This window comes from Trachypithecus francoisi, unplaced genomic scaffold (assembly GCF_009764315.1).
Source record: "Trachypithecus francoisi isolate TF-2019V2 unplaced genomic scaffold, Tfra_2.0 Lachesis_group20, whole genome shotgun sequence".
In the NCBI taxonomy this organism is placed as follows: Eukaryota; Metazoa; Chordata; class Mammalia; order Primates; family Cercopithecidae; genus Trachypithecus; species Trachypithecus francoisi.
The window spans coordinates 62,657,535-62,685,036 of record NW_022681466.1 but is presented as its reverse complement, the minus strand read 5'-3'; the positions used below and the strand labels follow the sequence as shown (position 1 = coordinate 62,685,036).

General features: G+C 46.2%; 3 protein-coding genes across 4 annotated transcripts in view; all 3 read left to right on the top strand.

The window, feature by feature from the left end:
• Positions 1-11,455, top strand: part of CFAP52 (cilia and flagella associated protein 52) — a 67,568-nt gene extending 56,113 nt beyond the window's left edge. Inside the window, exons 10-14 of the mRNA XM_033184566.1 lie at positions 623-768; positions 3,500-3,651; positions 6,646-6,748; positions 9,741-9,852; positions 11,039-11,455. Of these exons, the coding sequence (XP_033040457.1) occupies positions 623-768; positions 3,500-3,651; positions 6,646-6,748; positions 9,741-9,852; positions 11,039-11,214 (689 nt within the window). The 3' untranslated portion in view covers positions 11,215-11,455. The remainder of the gene's footprint in view (positions 1-622; positions 769-3,499; positions 3,652-6,645; positions 6,749-9,740; positions 9,853-11,038) is intronic.
• Positions 11,456-11,668: 213 nt separating this feature from the next.
• On the top strand, positions 11,669-12,613 carry LOC117067703 (60S ribosomal protein L6). Its single transcript, XM_033184565.1, has one exon. The coding sequence runs from the start codon at positions 11,688-11,690 to the stop codon at positions 12,552-12,554; it is 867 nt and encodes a 288-aa protein (XP_033040456.1). The 5' UTR covers positions 11,669-11,687; the 3' UTR covers positions 12,555-12,613.
• A 1,687-nt stretch (positions 12,614-14,300) lies between these two features.
• USP43 (ubiquitin specific peptidase 43) overlaps positions 14,301-27,502 on the top strand; it is an 86,159-nt gene continuing 72,957 nt past the window's right edge. For both annotated transcript variants that reach the window (XM_033184564.1, XM_033184563.1), the window contains exons 1-2: positions 14,301-15,059; positions 25,981-26,112. In XM_033184564.1, the coding sequence (XP_033040455.1) occupies positions 14,556-15,059; positions 25,981-26,112 (636 nt within the window). In that variant the 5' untranslated portion in view covers positions 14,301-14,555. The remainder of the gene's footprint in view (positions 15,060-25,980; positions 26,113-27,502) is intronic.

Genomic DNA, 27,502 nt, shown 5'->3' with positions numbered 1-27,502 from the left:
GGAACTGTTGAGAGGTGGTCAGATTTGAATGTTTTTTAACAGTAGAGCTGGTGGAACTTGCTGATGGATTGGATGTTGGATTGGGTTGGGTAGATGGAATTGAGGGTAATCAAGGAAGACTCAGGCTGTTGGCTTAGGCAACTGGATGGGTGGTGGCAACTTTTACTGAGATGGGAAAGATAGTGGAAGGTGGAGGAGGAGCATTCCATTGAAAGATTGGGGTAGGTTGGGGTAGGTGGGATGACAACAATTATTTGGAAATGTTCAATTATATATCTCAGGCACAATATCATCCAGCTAGTTGGGTGTACAAGTCTTGCGGTTCGTGGGAGAGGTAGGAGTGGGCCTCCCTCATTTCCCCCTCCCCGTCCTCACTCACTTGGCATGGGATGCACCTAGGTAGGTTCAGCCAAGACAAACCACTCCTTTCCCTTAGCCAGGTGTGACCAGTGTGGGGTACGAGGGGAAATGGGCCTATGATGACCACCATTCAGTTGAGCTGGTCTCCTCCCTCCACCACAGCGCCGCTTGCCAGGCCTGCCTCTCCTTAGTGAGGCAGCAGCCTGCGGAGAGAGGGTGTGTGTACTGATCCTGCCTGCCTTTTGTTTCCCTTTCATGCCAGCATGGAACGACGGTAAAATCCGAGCCTTCGCCCCAGAGACAGGCCGACTGATGTATGTCATTAACAATGCTCACAGGATCGGCGTCACCGCCATCGCCACCACCAGTGACTGTAAAAGGGTCATCAGTGGCGGTGGGGAAGGGGAGGTATTGAAAGCAGAAATTGGAAAAAATAACGCTGTATTTAGAACAACTGCCTTATAGGAAGCCATCTATTTGCTTTTAAAAATACACACTTGTGCTAGGATTCAAGCAGGACCAAATTAACATTTTGATGAGATCCTAAAATACATCATAAATAAAAGTTCTAATATTATAAATGTGTATCTTTTTTTTTTTTTTGAAATGGAGTCTCACTCTGTCACCCAGTCTGGAGAGTGCAGTGGCTGAATCTTGGCTCATTACAACCACCTCCTTCCAGGTTCAAGCGATTCTCCTGCCTCAGGCTCCTGAGTAGCTGGGATTACAGGCGCCCGCCATCACACCCAGCTAATTTTTGTATTTTTACTGGAGATGGGGTTTCACCATTTTGGCCAGACTGGTCTCAAACTCTTGACCTCAGGTGATCCACCTGCCTTGGCCTCCCAAAGTGCTGGGATTACAGGTATGAGCCACTGTACCCTGCCTATAAATATATATCTTTGTGCACAGAATATACATTTGTGCACAGAAAGGACAGATACAATACAGACATGAAAGTGTTCTGTGTGGACTAGAGTTAATGAATTCACGTGGGTGTTTTGCCAGTGTTTTGACCTGCTTGCTCTTTTCCTCCAAGAATCATAGTTGTATAAATTGTCTTCATCTTATCTTTCAAAGCAGGTGATGGTTTTAACATCAATTCTTTTTTTTGTTTGTTTTTTGTTTTTTGAGACGGAGTCTCGTTCTGTCGCCCAGGCTGGAGTACAGTGGCACGATCTCGGCTCACTGCAACCTCTGCCTCCCAGGTTCATATCATTCTCCTGCCTCAGCCTCCTAAGTAGCTGGGACTACAGGTGCCTGCCGCCATGCCTGGCTAATTTTTTGTAATATTTTTAGTAGAGACAGGGTTTCACCATGTTAGCCAGGATGGTCTCAATCTCCTGACCTTGTGATCCGCCCACCTCGGCCTCCCAGAGTGCTGGGATTACAGGCGTGAGCCACTGTGCCCAGCCTAGCATCAATTCTTTAATACACCCAGACGTTTTGACATTATTTTTAAATGATCACGCTCAGCTTTTTCTTTCCATTATTTTGAGGAGGCTGTAACACTTTTTCCTTGCACATTTTTCTCTGGATCTCTCCTCCTCTGTGCCCCAGATTCTTTCCTACCCCAAAGTCTTCCCTTTCTCTTTGAGATGTTTTCTTTTCCTTTCCTTAATCTCCTGTCATAGGAAGAACAGAATAGTTTGTGCTTGTCTTATTTTTCATAAATCCAACATAGTCATTATAAGAAGGTATAAGCATCTGACTACTATGTTTTCTGGTGTAGTTGTGACATATCCTTTGTCCATTAAAAGAATACGGGCCGCGCGTGGTGGCTCACGCCTGTAATCTCAGCACCTTGGGAGGCCGAGGCAGGTGGATCACCTGAGGTCAGGAGTTTGAGACCAGCCTGGCCAACATGGCCAAACCCTGTCTATACTAAAAATACAAAAATTAGGCTGGGCACAGTGAGTCGAAGGTCGCAGTGAGCCAAGATCACACCATTGCACTCCAGCCTGGGTGACAGAGCGAGACTTTGTCTCAAAAAAAGAAAAAAAAAAAATACAAAAATCAGCCAGGTGTGGTGGTGCATTCCTGCAGTCCCAGCTACCTGGGAGGCTGAGAGAGGAGAATTGCTTGAATCCGACAGGCGGAGGTTGCAGTGAGCCGAGATCACGCCATTGCACTCCAGCCTGGGAGAGGGAGCAAGGCTCCATCTCAAAAAATAAAAAAAAATAAATAAAGGAATACTATACTAACTAAACAACTTTCCTTTTACCTATCCCTTTTATTAAAGCATCATATTGATGATTTTAAATTTTGTGTGTAGGTAGTTGTATTACCAATGAATTTCACTCCAGGACGATATACAGGCATTTGGAAATATTTGTGATATAAAATAGGTATTGGATTCAGTCGAGTTGGGAACCATTGCTTTTACACGATCAAAATTGAACAACCGATCATGAAAGTTTAAATATGGCTCTGGGTACCCACAAAATTTCCCGATGGTACCAGAAATTTGAGAGCCGTGATCAGCAGAAGTGAACAGACATTATTTCACTTGGTTTGGTGTTGGCCCTTGCATTATCAACTTGCGTAGCAGGTGTCTGATTACATTTCTCAGCCTGTATGTACAAGCAGGTACAGGATTGTTAGTAGCATTTTTCAAGCCCTGTTGAAGATGATCACATCTTATACATGAATATTCCTGCCCTTCAACTTAGGAATATTCACCCTACCCAACCGAGAGGAAGACAGGGAATTAAAAAAACACAAATCAGGCCGGGCGCGGTGGCTCAGGCCTGTAATCCCAGCACTTTGGGAGGCCGAGACGGGCAGATCACAAGGTCAGGAGATCGAGACCATCCTGACTAACACGGTGAAACCCCGTCTCTACTAAAAATACAAAAAAATTAGCCGGACGTGGTGGCGGGCACCTGTAGTCCCAGCTACTAGGGAGGCTGAGCCAGGAGAATGGCGTGAACCTGGGAGGCGGAGCTTGCAGTGAGCTGAGATGGCGCCACTGCACTCCAGCCTGGGCCAGAGCGAGACTCCACCTCAAAAAACAAACAACAACAGAAAAACCACACAAAAATCAAGCATAGCAAAGCTGAAAAAGCTCTTGGACTCTTTTCCTATCCCTTCAGAAGTCCCAAGTATGTGTCAAGATCCTGTGTTCTGTGGCTTTCAGGTGAGGGTATGGCAGATAGGCTGTCAGACCCAGAAGCTGGAGGAGGCCCTGAAGGAACACAAGTCCTCAGTCTCCTGCATTAGGGTGAAGCGGAACAATGAGGAGTGTGTCACCGCCAGCACCGATGGGACTTGTATCATTTGGGACCTTGTGTAGGTACCTTGATGGGGAGGATGCAGTGGTACCTCCAAAATCCAATCATGCCAACAGTTTATTGAACATGAGAGAAGATTCAAATGAAGCGTAGAAACCTTATTGAAGGCAACACAGTAGAGGGATGTTCATCAGAAGCCGTTCATGACTGTCCATGGTTTATCAATGCTGGTGGAAAGGGTTAAAATTTCCAGGAAGAACTGAATGTTAGAAGTTTCTGGTGAGATAGGGAAATAGCTTTCTGTGTCCACACAGTGAAGCATGGTTTGACTTACACGAATTCAACCCTAAGTGTCCCAAATGAAAGGGGGCAAGAAAAATAACGAATGTAAGGCCGGGCACGGTGGCTCCTGCCTGTAATCCCAGCACTTTGGGAGGCTGAGGAGGGCGGATCACCTGAGGTCAGGAGTTTGAGATCAGTCCGGCCAATGTGGTGAAACCCCTTCTCTACTAAACATACAAAAATTAGCTGGGCATGGTGGTGTGTGCCTGTAATGCTAGCTACTTGGGAGGCTGAGGCAGGAGAATGGCTTGAACCCAGGAGGTGGAGGTTGCAGTGAACTGAGATCACGCCATTGCACTCTGTCCTGGGCAACAAGAGTGAAACTCTGTCTCAAAAGGAAAAAAAAAGAAAGAAAGAAAGAAAAAAGAAAAATAACGAATGCAGGCAGTGCCTCTTGTCATTCCAGTCAGTTAGATGAAGCCCAGAATGAACTCCCCATGGAGGGGAGGGATGCTGGTGGGACATACATTTGCCTTTCTCCTCGGTTGGCCACATTCCCAGGGACCTCTTATGCCCTGAGCATATCACACCCCCATAGAATGACTAACTTCAAACTAACTAGACCAAAGCATATGAACTTTATTGTAGGAGGAACTCAAAGGATTTTTGAAAAGTGGCTTTTTGAATTTTTGACTATAAGCACTTTTGCCGTGTTTTTATTTTAGAATCAGACCCTATTCCTCCAACCCCTCTCCCCACCCACCTATCACCCCTCTACCACTCCCACGAGGCACTGCCTTTGTCTCACTGCATAAGAGAGACGAGGATAAGTGCAAAGATGGGAGGAAGGAGGTATGCATGACAAAGAATATGAGATACACTTGATGGGAATGAGAACTCACTGTGTACTTAACACATTAAAAAAACACAAAGCACTGCCGGGCACGGTGGCTCATGCCTGTCATCCCAGCACTCTGGGAGGCTGAGGTGGGAGGATCACGAGGTCAGAGTTCGAGACCAGCCTGACCAATATGGTGAAACCCCATCTATACTAAAAATACAAAAAATAGCCGGGCGTGGTGGTGCATGCCTGTAATCCCAGCTACTCAAGAGGCTGAGGCAGGAGAATTGCTTGAACCCGGGAGGCAGAGGTTGCAGTGAGCTGAGATCATGCCACCACACTCCAGCCTGGGCAACAGAATGAGACTTCGTCTTAAAAAAGCAAACAAACAAACAAAAAGCCCCCACAAAGCAAGCTTTTGTCTTCTAGCCCTGTGTGTCTCCTGGGGATCTTGTTAAACATGTAGATTTTGATTCAATAAATTTAATGTGGTACCTGAGATTCCACATTTCTGAGAAGCTCCCAACTGAGAGCACTGGTTCAAGGACCACACTTGTAGGAAGTGTTAGGCTATATACCTGACCTTCCTCCTGGGAAAATATAGAACTAGAAGGACGTGTCTCAACTTATTTCTATGGATGGTTTGTGACTGCCTCAAATCCTTAAAGCTGTTCTGTTGTGTAGCAGGAATTCTTGTGCCAAAATCTTTAAAAATGCTCAGCTCAGATACCAGGTTTGAAAACTTCCATAATGAGAAGCAACTGTGCAGAAGGTGCATTTTTTAGCCAGGAAAGCCTGGCCTGTGAGATGGCCACCCACCACATTGTCTACGGAAGGAGAAGCGATATTTACATATTTCTTGGTACAGTATCTAAGGCAGGGGTTCTATTATGCACATAAAAATCAACTGAAATGCTGGTTTAAAATGCAGATCTTGGCCAGGCGTGGTGCAGTGGCATGATCTTGGCTCACTGCAGCCTCTGCCTCCTGGGTTCAAGTGATTCTCCTGCCTCAGCCTCCCGAGTAGCCGGGATTACAGGCATCTGCCACCGCGCCTGGCTAATGTTTTGTATTTTTAGTAGAGACGGGGTTTCACCATGTTGGCCAGGCTGGCCTCGATCTCCTGACCTCAGGTGATCTGCCTGCCTTGGCCTCCCACAAGTGCTAGGATTACAGGCGTGAGCCACTGCACTCGGCCCATAATACCCATTTTTAAAATACCCTTCCCAGGCCAGGCTCTCTTCAGCTGCAGGAGGCCAGCTCCCTCTTGGGGGCACCCTGGGCAGGGTGGGGGGGTCTTGGGAGGGACTTCTTACCATATGCAGACAAGGGTTGAACCTGCCAGCTTTTGCGACATCGCCACGTGACAGGCTTCTGTTTTCTGAGGGTTGTGCATGATCTGGTATGTCCAAACCTGTGTACAAATGTGTACATGACATCTTGCTACAGCTTTTATTTGTGAATTAAAGATACATCGATGGTTAAAACATAAATAAAATAAAATGCCCCTCCACACATTCTGCTTCTCAGACTGTAAGGAGCTCCACTTCCAAACGGTGGCCTCAAGAATCAAGTACATTGTGTGGGAGGCAGCAGTTTGGCTCTGAGTTCAGCCTCTTCTGCTTCTTTTTCACTGCAACTTAAGGGTTCTCGCTGAATTCTGTCCTCTGTCTTTAGGAAAGGTCCCTTCTTGTTGTCCTCTGGTGGTCACTGATGGGCCAACGAGAATACACAGAACTAGAGAGGACAGGGGTGACCTGAAGTCTGTTTTGAAGAAATACAGGCCCCACCGTGCTGGGCAGTATGAGATGTCTGGCACAGAGATAAACCAACCCAAATCCCAGCTTGCAGCAAATCCAGCTTGAATAGTGAATAAATTTCCTAGGGAAGAGAAAGTTGACTTTCACAGCTTTTGAATCTACTTTCCAGGCGTCTCAGGAGGAATCAGATGATACTAGCCAACACCTTATTCCAGTGTGTGTGCTATCACCCTGAGGAGTTCCAGATCATCACCAGTGGAACAGACAGAAAGGTGAGTCCTCCCAGCGAGAGGTGAGATCTTTCCAGTGCAAGAGAAAAGCAGTGAGGCGTTGTGGCGGAGGCTGCAGGCTCTCAAGTCAAACCATCTTGGTTCCAATGGTGTCTGTCATCAATCAGCCATGTCACTTTGGAAAGGCCATATCACCTTCCAGTGTCTTCACTTCCCTGCCTGTTAAGTGGAAATGGTATCACTGACCTCACAGAGTGAGGATTAAAGTCATGCTCGCCTATGGGGTTTACAGCAGGGGGCCTGACACATAGTAGGTACTCAATAGATTGGTTTTTATAATTAGGGAATTTCTGAGACTGGAGTAGAATTGCTGTGCCCAAACCGGTTATTACTTTGACTAAATTCAAACAGAAAGGCAATAGAGCTCCTCATCTCTCAGCACTGTACTTCATCAATACACTAAAAATCTACACACGGAGTCAAGCATGGTGGCTCATGCCTGTAATTCCAGTGCTTTGTGAGGCCGAGGCAGGCGGATCACCTGAGGTCAGGAATTCAAGACCAGCCTAGCCAACATGGTGAAACCCCATCTCTACAAAAAATTAGTGGAGTGTGGTGGAGGGTGCCTGTAATCCCAGCTACTCAAGAGGCTGAGGCATGAGAATTGCTTGAACCTGGGAAGCAGAGGTTGCAGTAAGCCAAGACTGCACCACTGCACTTCAGCCTGGGTGAGAGAACAAGACTCTGTCTTAAAAAAAAAAAAAAAAATTCTACATAGGGTATAGATTTCCCAGTTAAAGAGGAAGGTGAAGGTTCATGCTTCTGTTTGGGGGAATGTTCACCCTTGGAGCAAGCAAGGGGTCCCTGCTCTCATGAACCTTATAACTTCCCTAATTTATTTTGGGTAGGAGGGGATGGAATTGGCTAATACACACATGAACCAATCCGTGAATGGACAACGAGTAACAAGTGAACAAGACATGAGATGGTGAAAGGACTGAGAAAGGAGATAGAACAGATGATATGATACCGGTGGGCTGGGGGACGCTCCTTCAGCTAGGGTGGTGGGTGAAGGCCTCCTTAAGGACCAGCTTCTGAGCTGAGGCCTGAATGACAGAAGGACCCACCCAATGCCTAGACCTCAGGGAAGAGCATCTCTGGCAGTGGACACTCCGGTAAGATGGAGCCCTACTGGGGCTACCCAGAAGAGTATCAGTTTGGCTTCTTTGGCTGGCAAGGCAGGCAGTCAAGTTCCAACTACTTCTGTGGGTGTGATTCCTGAGAAACATGGGTTCTGGCATGGTTTTCTATCTCTTTAGGCGTTTACTATGAAATCAGAATTTTTTTGTTAACATGATCAAGCATCAACAGACATTACAAAGCAAAAGAAAAAAATTAAAAAGAAATAGTATGCACAATGTCTAGCTAGATTCAGAGGAATACAGACTCCTGGCATAGTGACTGGTGACTGGAACACAGCACGTTTCCGACATGAAGCAATGAGAAATGAGTGAAATGCACATGCAAGTTTGCACATGCAAGTCAAGCACTCTTTTTTTTTTCTTTTCTTTTTTTTTTCTTCAACCTTATTTTAAGTTCCAGGGTACATGCGCAGGATGTGCAGGTTTGTTCCATAGGTAAACATGTGCCATGGTGGTTTGCTGCAAAGATCATCCCATCACCTTGGTATTAAACCCTGCATGCATTAGCTATTCTTCCTGATGCTCTTCCTCTCCCCAACCACCCCCTGACAGCTGCCCAGAGTGTGTTGTTTCCCCTCATGTGTCCATCATGTGTTTTCATTGTTCAGCTTCCACTTATAAGTGAGAACAGGTGGTGTTTGGTTTTCTGTTCCTGCATTAGTTTGCTGGGGATAGTGGCTTCCAACTCCATCCATGTCCCTGCAAAAGGACATGATCTTGTCCCTTTTTATGGCTGCATAGTATTCCGTGGCATATATGTGTCACATTTTCTTAAGTTTATCTGTTTTTTTTCTTTTTTGAGACAGAGTCTCACTTTGCCGCCCAGGCTGGAGCGCAGTGGCACAATCTTGGCTCACTGCAACCTCCACCTCCTGGGTGCAAGTGATTCTCATGCCTCACCCTCCCAAGTAGCTGGCACTACAGGTGTGTGCCATTACATCCAGCTAATTTTTGTATTTTTAGTACAGATGAAGTTTCCCCATATTGCCTAGGCTGGTCTCGTATTCCTGACCTCAAGCAACGGGCCCAATTCAGCTTCTCAAAGTGCTGGGATTACAGATATGAGCCGCTGCACCCGGCTGGCTGCATCACATTTTCCTTATGCAGTCTATCATTGATGGGCATTTCGGTTGATTCCCTGTCTTTGCTATCATAAATAGAAGCTTTCTTTCCTAAGAAGGACATTTAAATTTTGAATAGATTGTGCATTCACAAAGTTCAAGGTACAAAGGCAGTATATTCAGGAAAAAAATCCTCCTCCTTTAGGCACCCTGTCTCTCCACCCCTAAGGTAGTTCTGCTCCCCAACAGGGAACCAAGGTTACCAGTTCCTCTTTAAACTCCACCCCGTGGAATGTCTCAGTGCTTAGGAGCAGAAGGGAAAGTTGGGAATATGGGTGGGGTGAGGAAGAGGGAGGGCCCAGTCTCTAGAACTCTGGGGAGTCGGGAGTGCTCATCCCCCAGTGGGAAGGAAGAAAATGCTTTTCCTCCCTCCCGGCCTGAAGCTTAGCTGTGGATGCAGAGGCTGTTCTTTCTTTTACAGCTTGCTTCAGGCTCAATCTGCTTAGTCTTATCAAAAGCCCTTTCTGTCTTAATCCAGGTTTATCAGCACATCAACATCTCTTTAAATAGAATGCAAATCTAAAACCAATACTAAAAATATTAAAATGGTTTTGCCACCCCCTGCTGTAGCCTATTTATAATTTCAGCCAGTATCATCCCGTGGTGTATTTTTGCTCCCTTCTATATAAAGTAGAGCCATCTTTTGTTAGCATGTGCATGGATGACTCTCCTGAGCTGAGTCCTGCTTAATGCTTCTTTCCTGAATTCCAGATTGCTTACTGGGAAGTATTTGATGGGACAGTAATCAGAGAATTGGAAGGTTCCCTGTCTGGGTCGATAAATGGCATGGATATCACACAGGAAGGGGTGCACTTTGTTACAGGTTAGTCCTGGGACGGAAGAAAGCCAAGCCTGGCTTATTTAGACAAGGACATGGAAGGAACTCCCAAGCTAGAGGCAATCGGAAAAGACCACAAAAGGGTCTCAAGGCAACTTGGTTAGAATCAGACTGCAACCAATACGGCAGCCAATGCAGCAGAGAAAGAAAAATCCAGAAGTCACATTTCAATGAGAGGAAACATTTGCACAAGAACCTTAAGGGGCAAATAAAGGCTAAGACGCAGGTTGCTAGGCTTGCTTTTTGTGGTAGGCATTGATAATAGAAATGCGGCCTTTACATGGCCTGGGCTGTCCAGCATCCTTCTGAAGTCTTAAATGCGTCTTTTAATTCCACTTTATTATTGCATGAGGCGATGCCCTCCCCACCAAAACAAATGAATTAACCAGGATTTCAAAGAGGCATTTACCACCCAACAAGCCGATTGGAACGTCATTATCATTTCCTGCCAAGCTCTTTGATTCATCAGGATATTAACAAATAAATGCGGCCGGGCACGGTGGCTCACGCCTGTAATCCCAGCACTTTGGGAGGCCGAGGCAGGTGGATCACACGGGGTCAGGAGTTCGAGACCAGCCTGGCCAACGTGGTGAAACCCCGTCTCTACTAAAAATACGAAAATTAGCTGGGCATGGTGGTGTGCACCTATAATCCCAGCTACTCAGGAGGCTGAGACAGGAGAATGGCTTGAGCCCAGGAGGAGGAGGCTGCAGTGAATTGAGATCACGCCACTCCACTCCAGCCTGGGCGACAGAGACTCCGTCTCAAAAAATTAAATAAATAAATAAATACAAAATAAATAAATGCACTACATGAATTAAGTTTCACAAATACATTGACTATAAGGCAGATATCCAACTAGACACAGTGTAATCCCAATCACATATACGATGTATATGTATACCAGTATACTTACAAAGACTGGAAGGAACCAAGTCCACGTTTTACTAGTGGTTATTTCTGGGTAGTGGGATGAAATGTGCTTTTACCTCTCTGTATTTCCCCCTCCCCTTCAAACTTACTGCAACAGATAGATTTTTATAATCAAGTAAAAGTGTTATTACAAAGATAGATACATGGGGACAGTGTTGAAAATGATCCAGTCATTTGAAATCAGGGTTGTTTCTCTCTTGTATTGCAGTGATGCCATATCCGTGTTTATCTTTTACAGGTGGAAATGACCATCTGGTCAAAGTTTGGGATTATAATGAGGGTGAAGTGACTCACGTTGGGGTGGGACACAGCGGCAACATCACACGCATCCGCGTAAGTCCAGGAAATCAATATATTGTTAGTGTAAGTGCCGACGGGGCCATTTTGCGATGGAAGTACCCATACAGCTCTTGAAGCTGATGTCTCCGGGCCTCGGCGTTGCACACAGTCCTGTTGAAGACCGATTTTAGATAACTCCAACACTCGTCTTCATTCCTCACAGGTCTGCTCTTGTTCTTGAGTCAAAACTTTTTTTTCTTTATAGAATGCATTTTGTATTCCTACATTGTATATTAAAATTGAAATATGTTCAAGAATAATTTGTGCAGACTCTAATTAGAACTTCTTACATTCTGAATAAATTCTCAGTTGTCGGTTTTCTGTTATAATTTGTTGTCTGCAACTCTGCAAAACCCACAGACCTTCCTCCTGATCTGTGCACAGACAGCACTGCTATTATCCTCTAAAAATAAGGCAAAGTGAATTTCCTTCTTAATTGTCATTTCATTGGTCAAGCTATACGGGACTAGACTCAGAGTTAAATCCAGATCTTGGGCAGGCTTCTTAAAAATTCTCTGAGCCGTTAGTTCTCTTTCCCATCTTGCAAGATGGCGGGTGAAAAAGTTGAGAAGCCAGATACTAAAGAGAAGAAACCTGAAGTCAAGAAGGCTGATGCTGGTGGCAAGGTGAAAAAGGGTAACCTCAAGGCTAAGAAGCCCAAGAAGGGGAAGCCCCATTGCAGCCGCAACCCTGTCCTTGTCAGAGGAATTGGCAGGTATTCCCGATCTGCCATGTATTCCAGAAAGGCCATGTACAAGAGGAAGTACTCAGCCGCTAAATCCAAGGTTGAAAAGAAAAAGAAGGAGAAGGTTCTTGCAACTCTTACAAAACCAGTTGGTGGTGACAAGAACGGCGGTACCCGGGTGGTTAAACTTCGCAAAATGCCTAGATATTATCCTACTGAAGATGTGCCTCGAAAGCTGTTGAGCCACGGCAAAAAACCCTTCAGTCAGCACGTGAGAAAACTGCGAGCCAGCATTACCCCCGGGACCATTCTGATCATCCTCACTGGGCGCCACAGGGGCAAGAGGGTGGTTTTCTTGAAGCAGCTGGCTAGTGGCTTGTTACTTGTGACTGGACCTCTGGTCCTCAATCGAGTTCCTCTACGAAGAACACACCAGAAATTTGTCATTGCCACCTCAACCAAAATCGATATCAGCAATGTCAAAATCCCAAAACATCTTACTGATGCTTACTTCAAGAAGAAGAAGTTGAGGAAGCCCAGACACCAGGAAGGTGAGATCTTCGACACAGAGAAAGAGAAATACGAGATTACAGAGCAGCGCAAGATTGATCAGAAAGCTGTGGACTCACAAATTCTACCAAAAATCAAAGCTGTTCCTCAGCTCCAGGGCTACCTGCGATCTGTTTTTGCCCTGACGAATGGAATTTATCCTCACAAATTGGTGTTCTAAATGTCTTAAGAACCTCATTAAATAGCTAACTACAAAAAAAAAAAAAAAAAAAAAAAAAATTCTCTGAGCCACAATTTTCTCTTCTGTCAAGCAAGAGTGGGTTATTGTGAGAATTAAGTGACTAATGTACTAAAGCATCGGCAGAATTCCTGACAGGGTAGAGAGTGAAACATGCATGCTTTCTCAAAGAAAATGTGTGGTGTTGGGATCTCAGGACAATTACCAAAGAAAGATGAAATTTCAGAGATGCTTTATTGGAGTTGGCCATTAAATCTTTCTTCCGTGCTTTCCACCAGAAGGGTGATGAAATGGACCTTATGTCCTTGTATATTAATCACCCAACCGGGTATCTTTTTCCAGAGACGGGTAAATAATGGCATTTTCCAGAACACAAGTCTCCGATTCACAGTACAGTCTGATGTTTTAAGCCTGTTATTTATCCTTTAAGTAATGCTGCTTTTTTTTGCAACCCGGTTTGAAAGATCAAAACTTTTTTTTTTTTTTTTGGAGACAGACTTCAGCTCTTGTCACCCGACTGGAGTGTAATGGCGCGATCTCGGCTCACTGAATCAAGCGATTCTCCTGCTTCAGCCTCCTGAGTAGCTGGGATTAGAGGCATGCGCCACCACGCCCGGCTAATTTTTGTATTTTTGGTAGAGACGGGGTTTCACCATGTTGGCCAGGCTGGTCTCGAACTCCTGACCTCAGGTGATCTGCCCGTCTCGGCCTCCCAAGGTGCTGGGATTACAGGTGTAAGCCACCGCGTCCGGCCAGGATCAAGAATATTTAATAAATGATGATCACTTATTAAACTACAAGTAACATTTCAGGGCGTTAGAATACTGCGTCTCACATGGTGCTGATCTCTTTCTGAGCTAGAAATTGACGAGAAACTCATTTTGCAAGATCTTGCCTGATTAATTATAAACCTGACAGTTGCATTGGATCAAGAGGGGGCGGGGGGCCCAGGGTTACCCAGGGAATCAAGGGCGGGACAAGGCCAAACTAATTCTGATTGGGCAATCATTCAGCAAGGATTGTGCGTTAAGGAGTGAACCAGAAACCGCGTAGGGGGCGCGCCTGAGAGCCGGAAAACTTCCTGGTAAGCAAATACTGAGGTTGGAAAGGGCCTGAACTCGGCAGTCCAGAGATCCAGGTCGAGTTCCGGTTTCCCTGCTTACGGGTCGGGCGGCCTTCCTACGTTGCGATAACCTCTCTGAGCCCCCTTCCTTGCGGATTAAAGCAAGGATGATCAAGTCTCACAAGTGTTTGGAAAATGATTCTAACCCAATCTGTGGTGTAAAAACGCAAACCACAACCACTCGGGGGCTTTTTTTTTTTTTACAGGGCAACACGTGGCACCCAGTTCAGGTCCCTAGTGGGCGGGTGCGGGCACAGGCTCTGCCTCCCCTAAAAGGGCAGACGGTCTGAAAGGAGGTGGCGACACCTGTCCGCACACACCTGAGCCTGCGGAGGAACCAGCGGTGCACAAAAGCGCTCCCCACCCCCACACAGCGCCCAGCGCGCGCCTCTCACCACGCCCGAGGCTGTGCTCTGGAGATGCCTGCCTTGCCCTTTTCTTCCTGCAGTAGCCAGGCCTTTGCCATTTACTAGGCGCTTTCAGAATGTTCATTCCTCCATAATTTCCACTGCTCGAAGGCTGCTCGAGGAACAGCAGCAGAGGCGAAACCCAGGTCTGTCGGTTTACGAGGTAAGGAAGGGTGGGGAACCCGACCACGACGACTCCCAGTCAGCGCCGCGGGGGCGGCACCAGGCAGGGGTAGGGGTGGCCCCGCGCTGCCCTGCAAGGGGCTGGTCGTGCGGCCGGATTCCCGCGCGGGGCGGGGCTGCCCCGCCCTTGGCTCCGCCTCCGCCCCGTCCCCGCACACCTGGCCCGCAGGTAGCCGGCACCAGGCGCCTTAGCGAAGCTGTAGGGCCTGCTGGCCGCTCGTCCGCCTCGGGCCCGGGGGCTCCGCGCCTGGAGCTGCGCCGGCAGCAGCCATGGACCCGGGCCCCGGGGACGCGGCAGGAGGGGGACCGCCCGCGCCCCGGCCCCGCCGCCGCCGCTCCCTGCGCCGCCTGTTCAGCCGCTTCCTGCTGGCACTGGGCAGCCGCTCCCGCCCCGGGGACTCGCCGCCCCGGCCCCAGCCGGGATATTGCGATGGCGACGGTGAGGGGGGTTTCGCTTGCGCCCCGGGCCCGGCTCCAGCGGCCCCCGGGAGCCCCGGGGAGGAGCGCCTGCCCGGACCCCAGCCCCAGCTTCAGCTCCCCGCCGGCGATGGGGCGCGGCCGCCGGGCGCTCAGGGCTTGAAGAACCACGGCAACACCTGTTTCATGAACGCCGTGGTGCAGTGTCTCAGCAACACCGACCTGCTGGCTGAGTTCCTGGCGCTGGGGCGCTACCGGGCGGCGCCAGGCCGCGCCGAGGTCACCGAGCAGCTGGCGGCGCTGGTGCGCGCGCTCTGGACTCGCGAATACACGCCCCAACTTTCCGCGGAGTTCAAGGTAGGCAGCGCTGCGCCGGCGGCCGCCCTGGCCCCCTCCCTGGTTTCGCCTCTTGAAAAGTGTGTGCACGATCAGGAAGGGGTTTTCTTGGGGCCTTCTTTAGATGCCATTGACCAGTTCAGCCCCGGATTACCGGCTTTGTTTTGAGTCGTTGTGTTTCGCTGTCGCTTGCGTATATTTTCTTTATAAATTAATTCTCCTAGGTATTTTGAGAGGGAGTGGGGTGAGCTGGCAGATTGAAGGGTAATCAGAGTTTTTGGATTCAACAAGCATTTGTTGAAGTATTGAAGGCTTGAGGGCCGGACAGCGTTCTAACGCCCGCTCTAGAGCTTCCAGTCTGGAATGATGTGGGGTGGGGAGTGGGACGTTGAAAGGCCAAGACCTCAGGGGAAGGAGGTGATGCTTGCGTTGTGATCTGAATGATGAGAAGGATGCGGTCAGGGCACGCTCTAGGACTAATGCAGGCAGGGGGAACAGCAAGTACAACTGCCATAGACCCAAAGGAGCTGAGTACTGGAGACAAGGAAGGAAAGAAAACCAGTGGCGTTGGAGATTAGGAGGCAGATGAGTTTCGCCAGATCATGTAAGACGTAGGAGGCAACGGTAAAGAGTTTGGATTTTATTCTAAGCCCGGTGGAATCTGACAACCTGCAGGCCAGGTACCGTGCTGAGTGCCCAGCAAAGGCAGCGAGCGTGCTATTTTGGAGATAGCATCCTTTTGTTTAAGGCGCATTCAATCCGCTACAATGTATGAGCACGGGCTTGCATTTTATTGTCTGCTAGATCACGGTCTACTTACTCGGGATGCTGCAGGGTCTTGAGGCCTTGTAAATTGTTTGTATCACATCACCCGGGGTTAAAGCGGGGTGTTTGCTTGGGGTCCCAGTTGGATTAAAGGGTTCCTGATAATTGGTGCACATGGCTTACGTCCTGAAAAAAAAAAAAAAAAAGAAACCCGCAGTTCTGAAGCTCCCTACAGGCTAGTGATTGTTCTTGGAGGAGGGGGAAACCTGTCAGTGTTCATTCCACAAGCATCACCGCTCTTGAGTTTCAGCCTGAGAAAGCAGTGTTTGCCATGTGACCCGTGAGATGCCAACCCCCACCTTCCTCCCTCCTGCCTCCATTAGCGAAGCACTGTTCTGCAGCAGCCGGTGGGACAAATGGTTGTCACTAAATGTCTCTTTTTGGTGACATTTGCTTTTTAAGAAAGAGGCAGTGTGGTATAGTGGTTAAGAGCAAGGTCTCTGGAGTTCTGTGACCTTGAGCAGGTTACCAGATGTCTCTGTGCTGCAACTTTCTTCATCTTTAATATAGAACCATAGTGGTACCTACCTTGTTATAGGGTTGTTGTATTAAGTGAGTTCGAATGTAGAGCACAGTGCCAGCCTCATAGGAAATGTTCGTTATTCTATCATGACACCTTCTCACCTGCAGAAACCTAGAGGAGGGAGGGAGATAATCTTTGTGTACATTTTCTCGTGCTAGATGCATCTCCATCCAGTTACCACAGCAGTGGGAGAGGCTGCAGTAGTTTGAAAAAACTCGGAATTGGCCGGGCGCGGTGGCTCACGCCTGTAATCCCAGCACTTTGGGAGGCCGAGGTGGGCGGATCACGAGGTTAGGAGATGGAGACTATCCTGGCTAACATGGTGAAACCCCGTCTCTACTAAAAATACAAAAAAAAAAAAAAAAAAAAAAAATTAGCCGGGCGTGGTGGCGGGCACCTGTAGTCCTAACTACTTGGGAGGCTGAGGCAGGAGAATGGCGTGAACCAGGGAGGCGGAGCTTGCAGTGAGCCAAGGTTGCGCCACTGCACTCCAGCCTGGGCAACAGAGCCATACTCTGTCTCAAAAACAACAACAACAACAACAACAACAAACTCCGAAATTAGTAGTCGCCCTCAGTGACTCACCAGGATTTCCTATCTCTCTCCTGCTGTCAAATCCCCAGGGTCTGGGAGCTCCCAGTAAGCCTCAGGGAATTGAAGGATAATCAAGTTTGTAATATGTTAATGAGGAAGATACAATCTGGAATTTCCTGGGATTTTTGGTTAGTCAGCTTTGGAGGGAGGAGTGGAGGATCCCAGAATCCAGGCTTATGGATTGAAATCTAGGTGAGCTCTTCTTATTTTACAGATAGGGAAGCATTCATTCAACAAATACTTATTGAATGTCCAGAGACTAGACTGGGAATGCATGGAATGCATGATGAGTGAGGAGTACAAACCCAGATTCTGGGGCTACTCTCCAGGGGCTTAAGGTCTAGAGGTAGAAATAGATGTTAATGAAATAATCACACAGGAACATAACTGGAACAGAAACATGTTAGAAAGGACAAATCCAAGGTGCTATGATAGTGACAGCAGGAAAATGTGATTTGATTGGGGGAGATCCTGTGGGGTGGGCAGGGAAAGCTTCCCTGGAGAGGTAACCAGCCACTGAGTTGAATTTTGAAGGATTGGGTGTCAATGAAGGGCTTGGGAAGATGGGAGAGTGCATTCCAGGACCTGGGAACTGAAATGCCAACCAGGGAAGGAGGTGGGACCAAGAGACTTTCTGTTCAATATATGAATGAAAGCCCACTTGGCTGGGGAGGAAAGGCTGGAGAATCAGTTGCAGACACACCACGTTAGGTTGTGTTAAGGAGTCTTGTCTTGTCTTTTCCTTTCCTTTCCTTTCTCTTTCTCTTTCTCTCTCTCTTCCTTCCTTCCTCTTTCTTTTTCTTTCTCTTTCTCTCCCTTTCTATTTTTTTCCCACCTACCCTCTCTCCCTTCCATCCTTCCCTCCCTCTCTCCCTCCTTCCTCTCTCTCTCTCTGTCTCACTCTCTCTCTCTCTCTCTCTTTAAGAGAGAGAGTCTCACTCTGTCATCCAGGCTGGAGTATAGTGGTGCCATCATAGCTCACTACAGTTTTCAACTCCTGGGCTTGAGTGATCCTCCTACCTCAGCCTCCTGACCGATATGGTGAAACCCTGTCTCTACTAAAAATACAAAAATTAGCCGGGCATGGTGGCGTGTGCCTGTAGTCCCAGCTACTCAGGAGGCTAAGACAGGCGAATTGCTTGAACCTGGGAGGCCGAGGTTGCAGTGAGCCAAGATTGTGCCACTGTACTCCAGCCTGGGTGACAGAGTGAGACTCCCTCTGAAAAACAGAAAGGAAAGTCCTGTCCGTGGTATTATCTAGAATTCTTTTCTTTTTTTTCTTTTTAAAAATTTTACATTTTTATTTTACATTCAGTGGGTACGTGTGCAGGTTTGTTATAAGGGTATATTGTGTGATGTTGAGGTTTGAGCTTCTCTTGACCCTGTCACCCAAATAGTGAACACAGTGCCCAACAGGAAGTTTTTCAGCCCTTGTCCCCCGGCCTCCCTCCCTCCCTCCTTCCTTTTGGAGTCCCCTTCCTTATGTCCATGTGTACGCAAGATTTAGCTCCCACTTTTTTTTTTTTTTTTTTTTTTGAGACGGAGTCTCGCTCTGCCGCCCAGGCTGGAGTGCAGTGGCCGGATCTCAGCTCACTGCAAGCTCCGCCTCCCGGGTTCACGCCATTCTCCTGCCTCAGCCTCCCGAGCAGCTGGGACTACAGGCGCCCGCCACCTCGCCCAGCTATTTTTTTGTATTTTTTAGTAGAGACGGGGTTTCACTGTGTTAGCCAGGATGGTCTGGATCTCCTGACCTCGTGATCCGCCCGTCTCGGCCTCCCAAAGTGCTGGGATTACAGGCTTGAGCCACCGCGCCCGGCAGCTCCCACTTATAAGTGAGAACATGCAATATTTGATTTTCTGTGCTTTTCTAATGATGTAATTAAATGCTGCATATTGTAAAAAAAAAAAAAAAAAGTTAAAATATAAAAAAAAGAGATCTGTAATTTTCACCCCTAGAGATAACCATTGTAAATATACTGATATGTTTTAAAGTATAAACAATTGAAAATTTTAGTTTTATATCCTGCCTTTCTCATTTAAGCACTGTTACGTTTTCCTAGTCTTAATAATATACAACAATCATTAATAATTGAGTCTTTAACAATTAATATATATTAAATGAACCAATTCTGTATGGAGATCTATGGTTATATTAAAAATTTTAGCCACCTGGAATTAATATTAGCTTATGTGCTTACACATCAATTTTAGATCTATGGTGATATACTGGAGATTTTTTAAAAACAAGGATGCCTTCTTCATCACTCTTATGTTTTGGAAGTTCTGGAAAAAACAGTAAGACATAAAATGAATATGGAGTTTCCATTTTCCAATATTATACTGTATTGAAGTTTCTTGTATTTAAATCACTATCCTTAGCTGTGATTATTCCCATAAGCTTAATTCCTACAAATGGAATTACACAGTCAAAGCAAAGGTATGAATGTTTTATTATCTATTTTTACTTTTAAAATCAACTTTATTGAGGTCTAAACTATATGTGGTGAAATGCACCCAGTATAAGCATAAAATTTAGGAAGTTTTAACAAATGTGTGAACCTGTGTAGTCACCATCTCAATTTTAAATATTGAGTTGTTGTTGTTGTTGTTGTCGTCGAGATGGAGTTTTGCTCTGTCGCCCAGGCTGGAGTGCAGGGGCACTATCTCGGCTCACTGCAACCTCTACTTTCTGGGTTCAGGTGATTCTCCTGCCTCAGCCTCCCAAGTAGCTGGGATTACAGACGTGCACCACCACGCCCGGCTATTTTTTGTATTTTAGTAGATACAGGGTTTCTCCATGTTGGCCAGGCTGGTCTCAAACTCCTGACCCCAAGTGATCCGCCTGCCTCAGCCTCCCAAAGTGCTGGGATTACAGGTGTGAGCCACCGCACCTGGCCAACATACTTACGTTTTTGTGGTGAGAACATTTACGATCTATTCCCGTGGCAATTTTCAAGTATGTAATATATTATTATTAACTATAATCACCAGGCTGTATAATAAATCTCCATCCCTTATTATTAATTTATTCAACAAAAAGAAATAGCATATTTTAAACATTTTAATAGGTTTTTGGGGAACAGGTAGTATTTGGTTACATGGATAAGTTCTTTAGTGGTGATTTGAGAGATTTTGGTGCACCCATCACTTGAGCAATAGACACTGGACCCAGTGTGCAGTCTTTTAGCCTTCACCCACATCCTACCCTTCCCCTCGAGTCACCAAAGTTCATTACATTGCTCTTGTGCCTTTGCATCCTAAGAAATAGCATTATCTTCTAAACTTCTAAAAACAGTTTTTATTTTTATTTCTTTGATTAGGAGCGAGGTGGAAGATTTTTCCATGTTTCTTTACTAGTTGCGAGTCTGCTTTTGGAATCAATCATCTGTTCAGTGTTCTTTTTTTTTTTTTTTGAGACAGAGTCTCGCTCTGTCACCCAGGCTGGAGTGCAGCAGTGGTGTGATCTTAGCTTACTGCAACCTCTGCCTCCCAAGTTCAAGCAATTCTCCTGCCTCAGCCTTCTGAGTAGCTGGGACTACAGGCGCGTGCCACCATGCCCGACTAATTTTTGTATTTTTAGCAGAGATGGGGTTTCACCATGTTGGCCAGGCTGGTCTTGAACTCCTGACCAGTGAGCCACTTTACCCGGCCCATCTGCTCAATGTTCTTATGCATCTCTCTATTCTGCTTTGGTCTCAATGTTTTTAGGTTTCTGTAAGTTCCTTAGCTCTTGGAATATTTGCTACAGATATTTTATTATCTTATGTGCTTAAGCATCCCTTTTAGGCTTACAGTGATATAATGGAGACATGGCTTTTTAACAACAAGGATGCCTTCCTCACCACTCTTATGTTTTGGAAGTTCTGGACAAAACAGACATAAAATGGAAAGGGAGTAAAAAATATTAAACGGGGCCGGGCGCGGTGGCTCACGCTTGTAATCCCAGCACTTTGGGAGGCCGAGGTGGGCGGATCACGAGGTCAGAAGATGGAGACCATCCTGGTTAACACAGTGAAACACCATCTCTACTAAAAATACAAAAAAATTAGCCGGGCGTGGTGGCGGACGCCTGTAGTCCCAGCTACTCGGGAGGCTGAGGCAGGAGAATGACGTAAACCCGGGAGGCGGACCTTGCAGTGAGCCGAGACCGCGCCACTGCACTTCAACCTGGGCGACAGAGCGAGACTCCGCCTCAAAAAAAAAATAAAATAAAATAAAACGGAAGGAAAATTGCTAAAACATTCTAGAAATCCTTATTTTAGCTTTATTACTGTCATTAGTTACATCAGATGGAAGGTAGAAAATCAAAGGAATAACCATTTGGAATATATAAAATTAGATTTTTATTCATAAAACAACCAGAAATATGAAATAACTAGGAATAATTTTAATAAGAAGTGTTAAAAATTGTCAATGTTTGGGAAAGAAAACATACACACGGATAGAGTTATGCCGTGTTGAAGGAGAGAAATAACCAAATATAGGACTGGGCACGGTGGCTCATGCCTGTAAGCCTAGCACTTTGGGAGGCCGAGATGGGAGGACCGCTTGAGGCTAGGAGTTCAAGACCAGCCTGGTCAACATAGCAGACCTCAGTGGGGAAAAAAAAAAAAAAAAAAGATGTGGGATAAGTAACCAAATATTGCAGTTCATTCTTCCCAAGCTAATTAACTTCTTGGGAACTGCTTTGTGCAGTTCTACTTATGTTTCCATAGACTTATTTCTTTTTTTTTTGAGATGGAGTCTCGCTCTGTTGCTCAGGCTGGAGTGCAGGGGCAAGATCTCTGCTTACTACAACCTCCACCTCCTGGGTTCAAGTGATTCTCCTGCCTCAGCCTGCCGAGTAGCTGGAACTACAGGTGCCCACCACCACGCCCAGCTAATTTTTGTATTTTTAGTAGAGATCGGGTTTCACCTTAGTAGCCTGGATGGTCTTGATCTCCTGACCTTGTGATCCGCCCGCCTTGGCCCCCAAAAATGCTGGGATTACAGGCGTGAGCCACAACCCCCGGCCTGTTTCCATAGACTTTCTAGGGGAATTACTTCTGTAGTCATCAGGAGGTTATTAAAAATAATTCTGAGAAATACCTGCCAAATACTTCATAACTGGAAAAAGACAAAGAACAATGTTCACTGTTAAGAAACTTTGTCATTTACAAATGAAAATTAAAAAATTACTTATGATCCCATTATTCTGTGGTAACCATTTGCTACTATTTTGCCATGTATTTTCTGGTCTTTTATTTTGCTATCTATAAATATATAACAACAATCTCAAATAATGTATTTTTGCATTTTTTTCTTCTTATGACCAGATTATTATTTTCTTTATCATTTGTATTTCATCAGTCATAAATTTTTTTTTTTTTTTTTTTTTTGAGGTGGAGTCTCGCTCTGTCGCCCGGACTGGAGTGCAGTGGCCAGATCTCAGCTCACTGCAAGCTCCGCCTCCCGGGTTTTACGCCATTCTCCTGCCTCAGCCTCCCGAGTAGCTGGGACTACAGGCGCCCGCCACCTCGCCCGGCTAGTTTTTGTATTTTTAGTAGAGACGGGGTTTCACCGTGTTAGCCAGGATGGTCTCGATCTCCTGACCTCGTGATCCGCCCGTCTCGGCCTCCCAAAGTGCTGGGATTACAGGCTTGAGCCACCGCGCCCGGCCTTCATCAGTCATAAATTTTAAGGCCATCTGACTGTGTCATAAGTTTTCACCCAGATAACTTTGATGTGTAAAGACATCTCTGCTTGTATCTCTCATTTCCTAAGGCAAAATACCCCAAAGTGGAATTGCCGTTTATAGAGAGGGACATGTTTAAGGCCCTATCGTGTCTTGGCTTCTTGAAGTTGTCACCTCCTTTCTGAAAAGGTTGTCAGGTACGATAGCCAGGCTAAGATGAAGAGTGTCAGGCTTAAAGGATCATCATGATTAACTGGAGAGGAATGGATTTCACATGGAAGGAAGAACAAAAGCACAAGTCTAAGCCAGGTGCAGTGGCTCACTCCTGTAATCCCAGCACTTTGGGAGGTCGAGGTGGGTGGATCACCTGAGATCAGGAGTTCGAGACCAGCCCGGCCAACATGGTGAAACCCCATCTTTACGAAAAATACAAAAATTAGCCAGGTGTGATGGCAGGCCCCTGTAATCCCAGCTACTTGGGAGGCTGAGGCAGGAGAATCGCTTGAACCCGGGAGACAGAGGTGGCAGTGAGCCGAGGTCGTGCCATTGCATTCCAGCTGGGCAACAAGAGCAAAACTCCGTTTCAGAAAAAGAAAGAAAAAAAAAAGTAAAGGTCTAGACTGTAGAAGTAGGAAAGCATGTGTGGGGCAGCTAGGTGGATTACTTACCTGGAGCTTTGAAACATGGAATGATATGGCTTGGGGCTGAACCAGAGAGGGTTCTTGGACTATTTGGTGGTGAGCAGGAGAGTAAGGAAGGATTTAGAGTCAGAGCATGACAATATTCAGCTGAGCTGTAGGAAAATTGGTCTGGTCTACCATGAAGTCAGTGGGTTGGCAAGGGGAGAACCTAGGGGCTGGGCCCCTCCTTAGGTACATATTGTCTGGGTCAGCTACAGGTGGAACTCAACAGATGGAATGAGACTCTTCTATAGGGGAAGGGTGGAGACATTTGGGAGCCAGCATCCAGACTGCTTGACAGTGGACTGATATGAAGGAGAACCTGAAAGACGACACCTACATTAAAAGGATGAGCTGGTTTTAGATATTTTGAGTTGGAAGAGCCAGCTGCTCACCCAGAAGAGAATGTGTTGGTATAAGAAGATAGGTTTGAGGGTTGTTTAAGGGTAGGGTTGCCAGATGAAAAATATACTATGCCCAGCTGACTTTTAATTGCAGATAAAAAATGAATGACTTTTTAGTGTAAATACGTCCCAAATATTGCATGGGACATATTTCTACTAAAAACATATTCATTGTTTATGTGAAATTCAAATCTAACTGGGCATCTTGTATTTTTATTTGCTAAATCTGGTAGCCCTACTTGGGAATCAACACGCAGAGAAGCCTGGGGGAAGAATCCAAACTAATGTGATTGGCATAAAGACTCAGAGCCACACTTGGGGAGGCTGAGGCGGGCAGATCACCTGAGGTCAGGAGTTCGAGATCAGCCTGGACAACATGGGGAAACCTCATCTGTACTAAAAATACAAACATTAGCTTGGTGTGGTGGCAGGCACCTGTAATCCCAGCTACTTGGGAGGCTGAGGCAGGAGAATCACTTGAACCCGAAGGTGGAGGCTGCAGTGAGCTGAGATCGCGCCATTGCACTCTAGCCTAGGCAACAAGAGTGAAACACTGTCTTGAAAAAAAAAAGACTCAAAACCAGCATTTCAGTTAATTACATCTTGCGTTTTTGCTTTGTCTCATCCTAAAGTCTCCTTTATTTTTATTTTTAGTTTTTTGAGACAAGAGTCTCACTATGTTACCCATGCTGGAGTGCAGTGGTACAATCTCTCCTCACTGCAACCTCTACCTCCCAAGTTCAAGCAATTCTCCTGCCTCAGTCTCCCAAGTAGCTGGGATTTCAGACATGCACCACCACGCCCAGCTAATTTTTGTATGTGTAGTATAGACAGGGTTTCACTATATTGGCCAGGCTGGTGTCAAATTCCTGACTTAAAGTGATCCACCTGCCTCGGCCCCCCAAATTGTTGAGATTACAGGCATGAGCCACTGCACCTGGCCTCTAAAGGCTCCTTTAAATCTCAAGGGAAAATTAAAAGAAAGGAAAAAAAAAAAAAAAAAAAAGCCCAGACCGCCTGATTTGATTGGCAGTGTTAAGGATTGTCCTGGTCCTCAGCCTTGCTAAGACCAGCCTCTTTGGCAGGCGTGAGCAGAGAACAGACCTGTGTGGGATGAGACTGGAGGCTTGGCTCTGCAGTCTAAGAGAGACCCACAGCCATCGTGTGCTGTGTGCATGTGCATGTGTGAACACATAGACAAGTGATTTGCTTACATCCAGATGCCCACATGCTCACACATGTAGAGCAAAAGTCCCTGGAAAGATGCTGAAGGAAGTGCTAAAAGTGGCTGTCCCCTGAGAAGGGGTACCACGGGATGAAGGCCAGGTAGAAGGAAGACTTCATTATCATCCTTTTTTATTGCATTATTGTTTTTTAGTATGTGCATATATTACTCTTTGCAATAAACTTTTAAAAAGCTGGAATGTGCATTTATGCAGAAAATGACAAAGTTGCTACACAATTTAATAGGACAGCGCAAGGGGGACCAGGAATGCAAACACCACGAAGGCAGTGAGTCTTCATCCGTTTTGTTCACTGTTGTATCCCCGGTCCCTAGAATAGTGCCTGGCATGTGGTTGGCACTCAATACATATTTATCAAAGTAGTGAAGGGCTGGTTCAACCATTTGATGACCTAACCACAGAAACAAGTTTGTATCCTTAAGTTTCATACATGTTAGAAAGAGGCAGTAGAGGAGCTGTATGCATGGTACTTAAGGAAATCAGCTTCACTGCAAATGTCAGTATTCTGATAGAAGAAAGAGTTGAAGTTATGGGAATGACTGAAATCAGCAAGAGAGAGCAAGTAGGGCGAGAAGGCTGTTCACCATCTGGATGAACAGAGAGAGACAGCATGAGAATAGACCAATGGAGGGAAGACTAGTGGAGCATCATGCCCCAGCAGTCACAGGGAGAGAGCTTTGGTGGGTCAGATGGTCAACAGTATCAAAATACTCAACAGAGACCACCCTCTGGGTTTTCAAAGGATAGAACATACATTAGCAGTCCTCTGGAAAGCAAATATCTTCTCCTATATACAGAGACCCTCATACCGTTTGGGGACATTGCCCCAAAAGGGCGGGCTTTGGCATGAAAGAACATTTCCACCCCAGTGGTTTGCATGCTATCATCCCAGGTCAGGGCTGAGTAATGACCACTTGGTAGACCTGGTGCTCACAGAGCCGTCATTTGGTTGTATAAGGGGCCAAATTCACCTCTGGATTTCCTTTTTTTCCTTTCAGAATGCAGTTTCCAAGTATGGCTCTCAGTTCCAAGGCAACTCCCAGCATGACGCCCTGGAATTCCTGCTCTGGTTGCTGGATCGTGTACATGAGGACCTGGAGGGTTCATCCCGAGGGCCAGTGTCGGAGAAGGTCGGTCACTCTCAGAACAACACAATGTACTGGGTTTTCTTTTTTCCCTTTAAATATTGACTCAGCTCCTCAAAACTGAATCTTGAAATTGAAATTCTTAGATTCCTATATAGTCTGGCTACTATATCCACAGTTCGTTCCCTGCTCCCTTCTCTTAGCTGTGTTTGTTTTACACAAGGCGTTTCTTTCTATTCCAGTATTTCTCATTCTCTTTGTCCCAGTGATATAATGAATAGAGTTTCATTTTGGCTCAAAATATGAAAAGTCTTTTCTTTGGTTTGTATTCCGTACATTAGTGTGGTCATCCAAGGCCATGAGTACTGTTCCTTATTATTTGCAGATGGTACCATTTGAACTCTACCATTGCTTTCTCAGTTATGTATTGTACAGAGCACTAACTGTTAACTTTTCCTCTCACGACACAGGGTGGATGATTTTTACACATGTGCATTTAGCATCCCCAGGTTTTGATGAAACCCCAAACCTTTCAGAGGAGGAAAGCACTACAATAATTTGTCATAAGAACAGCTGATTGATATCTCAGGCGCAGTCTTTATGGACTTTGCTCGCTGATGGCTTATGCTCCAATGCTAATCCTCTATCTCCCACTTCAGAAAGTAAAAGCGAATGAAGTTATTATATTATGAAAGTATTCATCCATTCTCACACTGCTATAAAGAAATACCTGAGGCCGGGTGTGGTGGTTCACGACTGTAATCCCAGCATTTTGGAAGGCCGAGGCAGGCAGATCGCTTGAGGTCAGGAGTTCAAGACCAGCCTGGCCAACATGGCAAAACCCCATCTCTATGAATAATACAAAAATTAGTCAGTGTGGTGGCGTGCTCCTGTAATCTCAGCTACTCGGGAGGCTGAGGCAGGAGAATCCTTTGATTGTGGGAGGTGGAGTGAGCTGAGGTCATGCCACTGCACTCCAGCCTGGGTGACATAGTGAGACTCGGTCTCAAAAAAAAAAAGAAAAAAAAAAAAGAGACATACCTGAGACTGGGTAGTTTGTAAAGGAAAGAGGTTTAATTGACTCACAGTTCCACATGGCTGGGGAGGCCTCAGGAAACGTACAATCATGGTGGAAGGAGAAGTAAGTACCTCCTTCACAAGGTGGCAGGAAGGAGAGAGAGTGAGGGGGAAGAGCCCTTATAAAACCATCAGATCTCATGAGAACTCACTCACAATCACCAGAATAGCATGGGGGAAACTGCCCCCAATAATGCAATCACCTCCCACCAGGCCCTCCCTCCCTCCACATATGGGGATTATGGGGATTACAATTTGAGATGAGATTTGGGTGGGGACACAGAGCCGAACCGTATCAGTGAGTGAGCAAAGTTATTTTTAAAACATCCACGAATAATCTGCTGTAATAGAAGAAAAG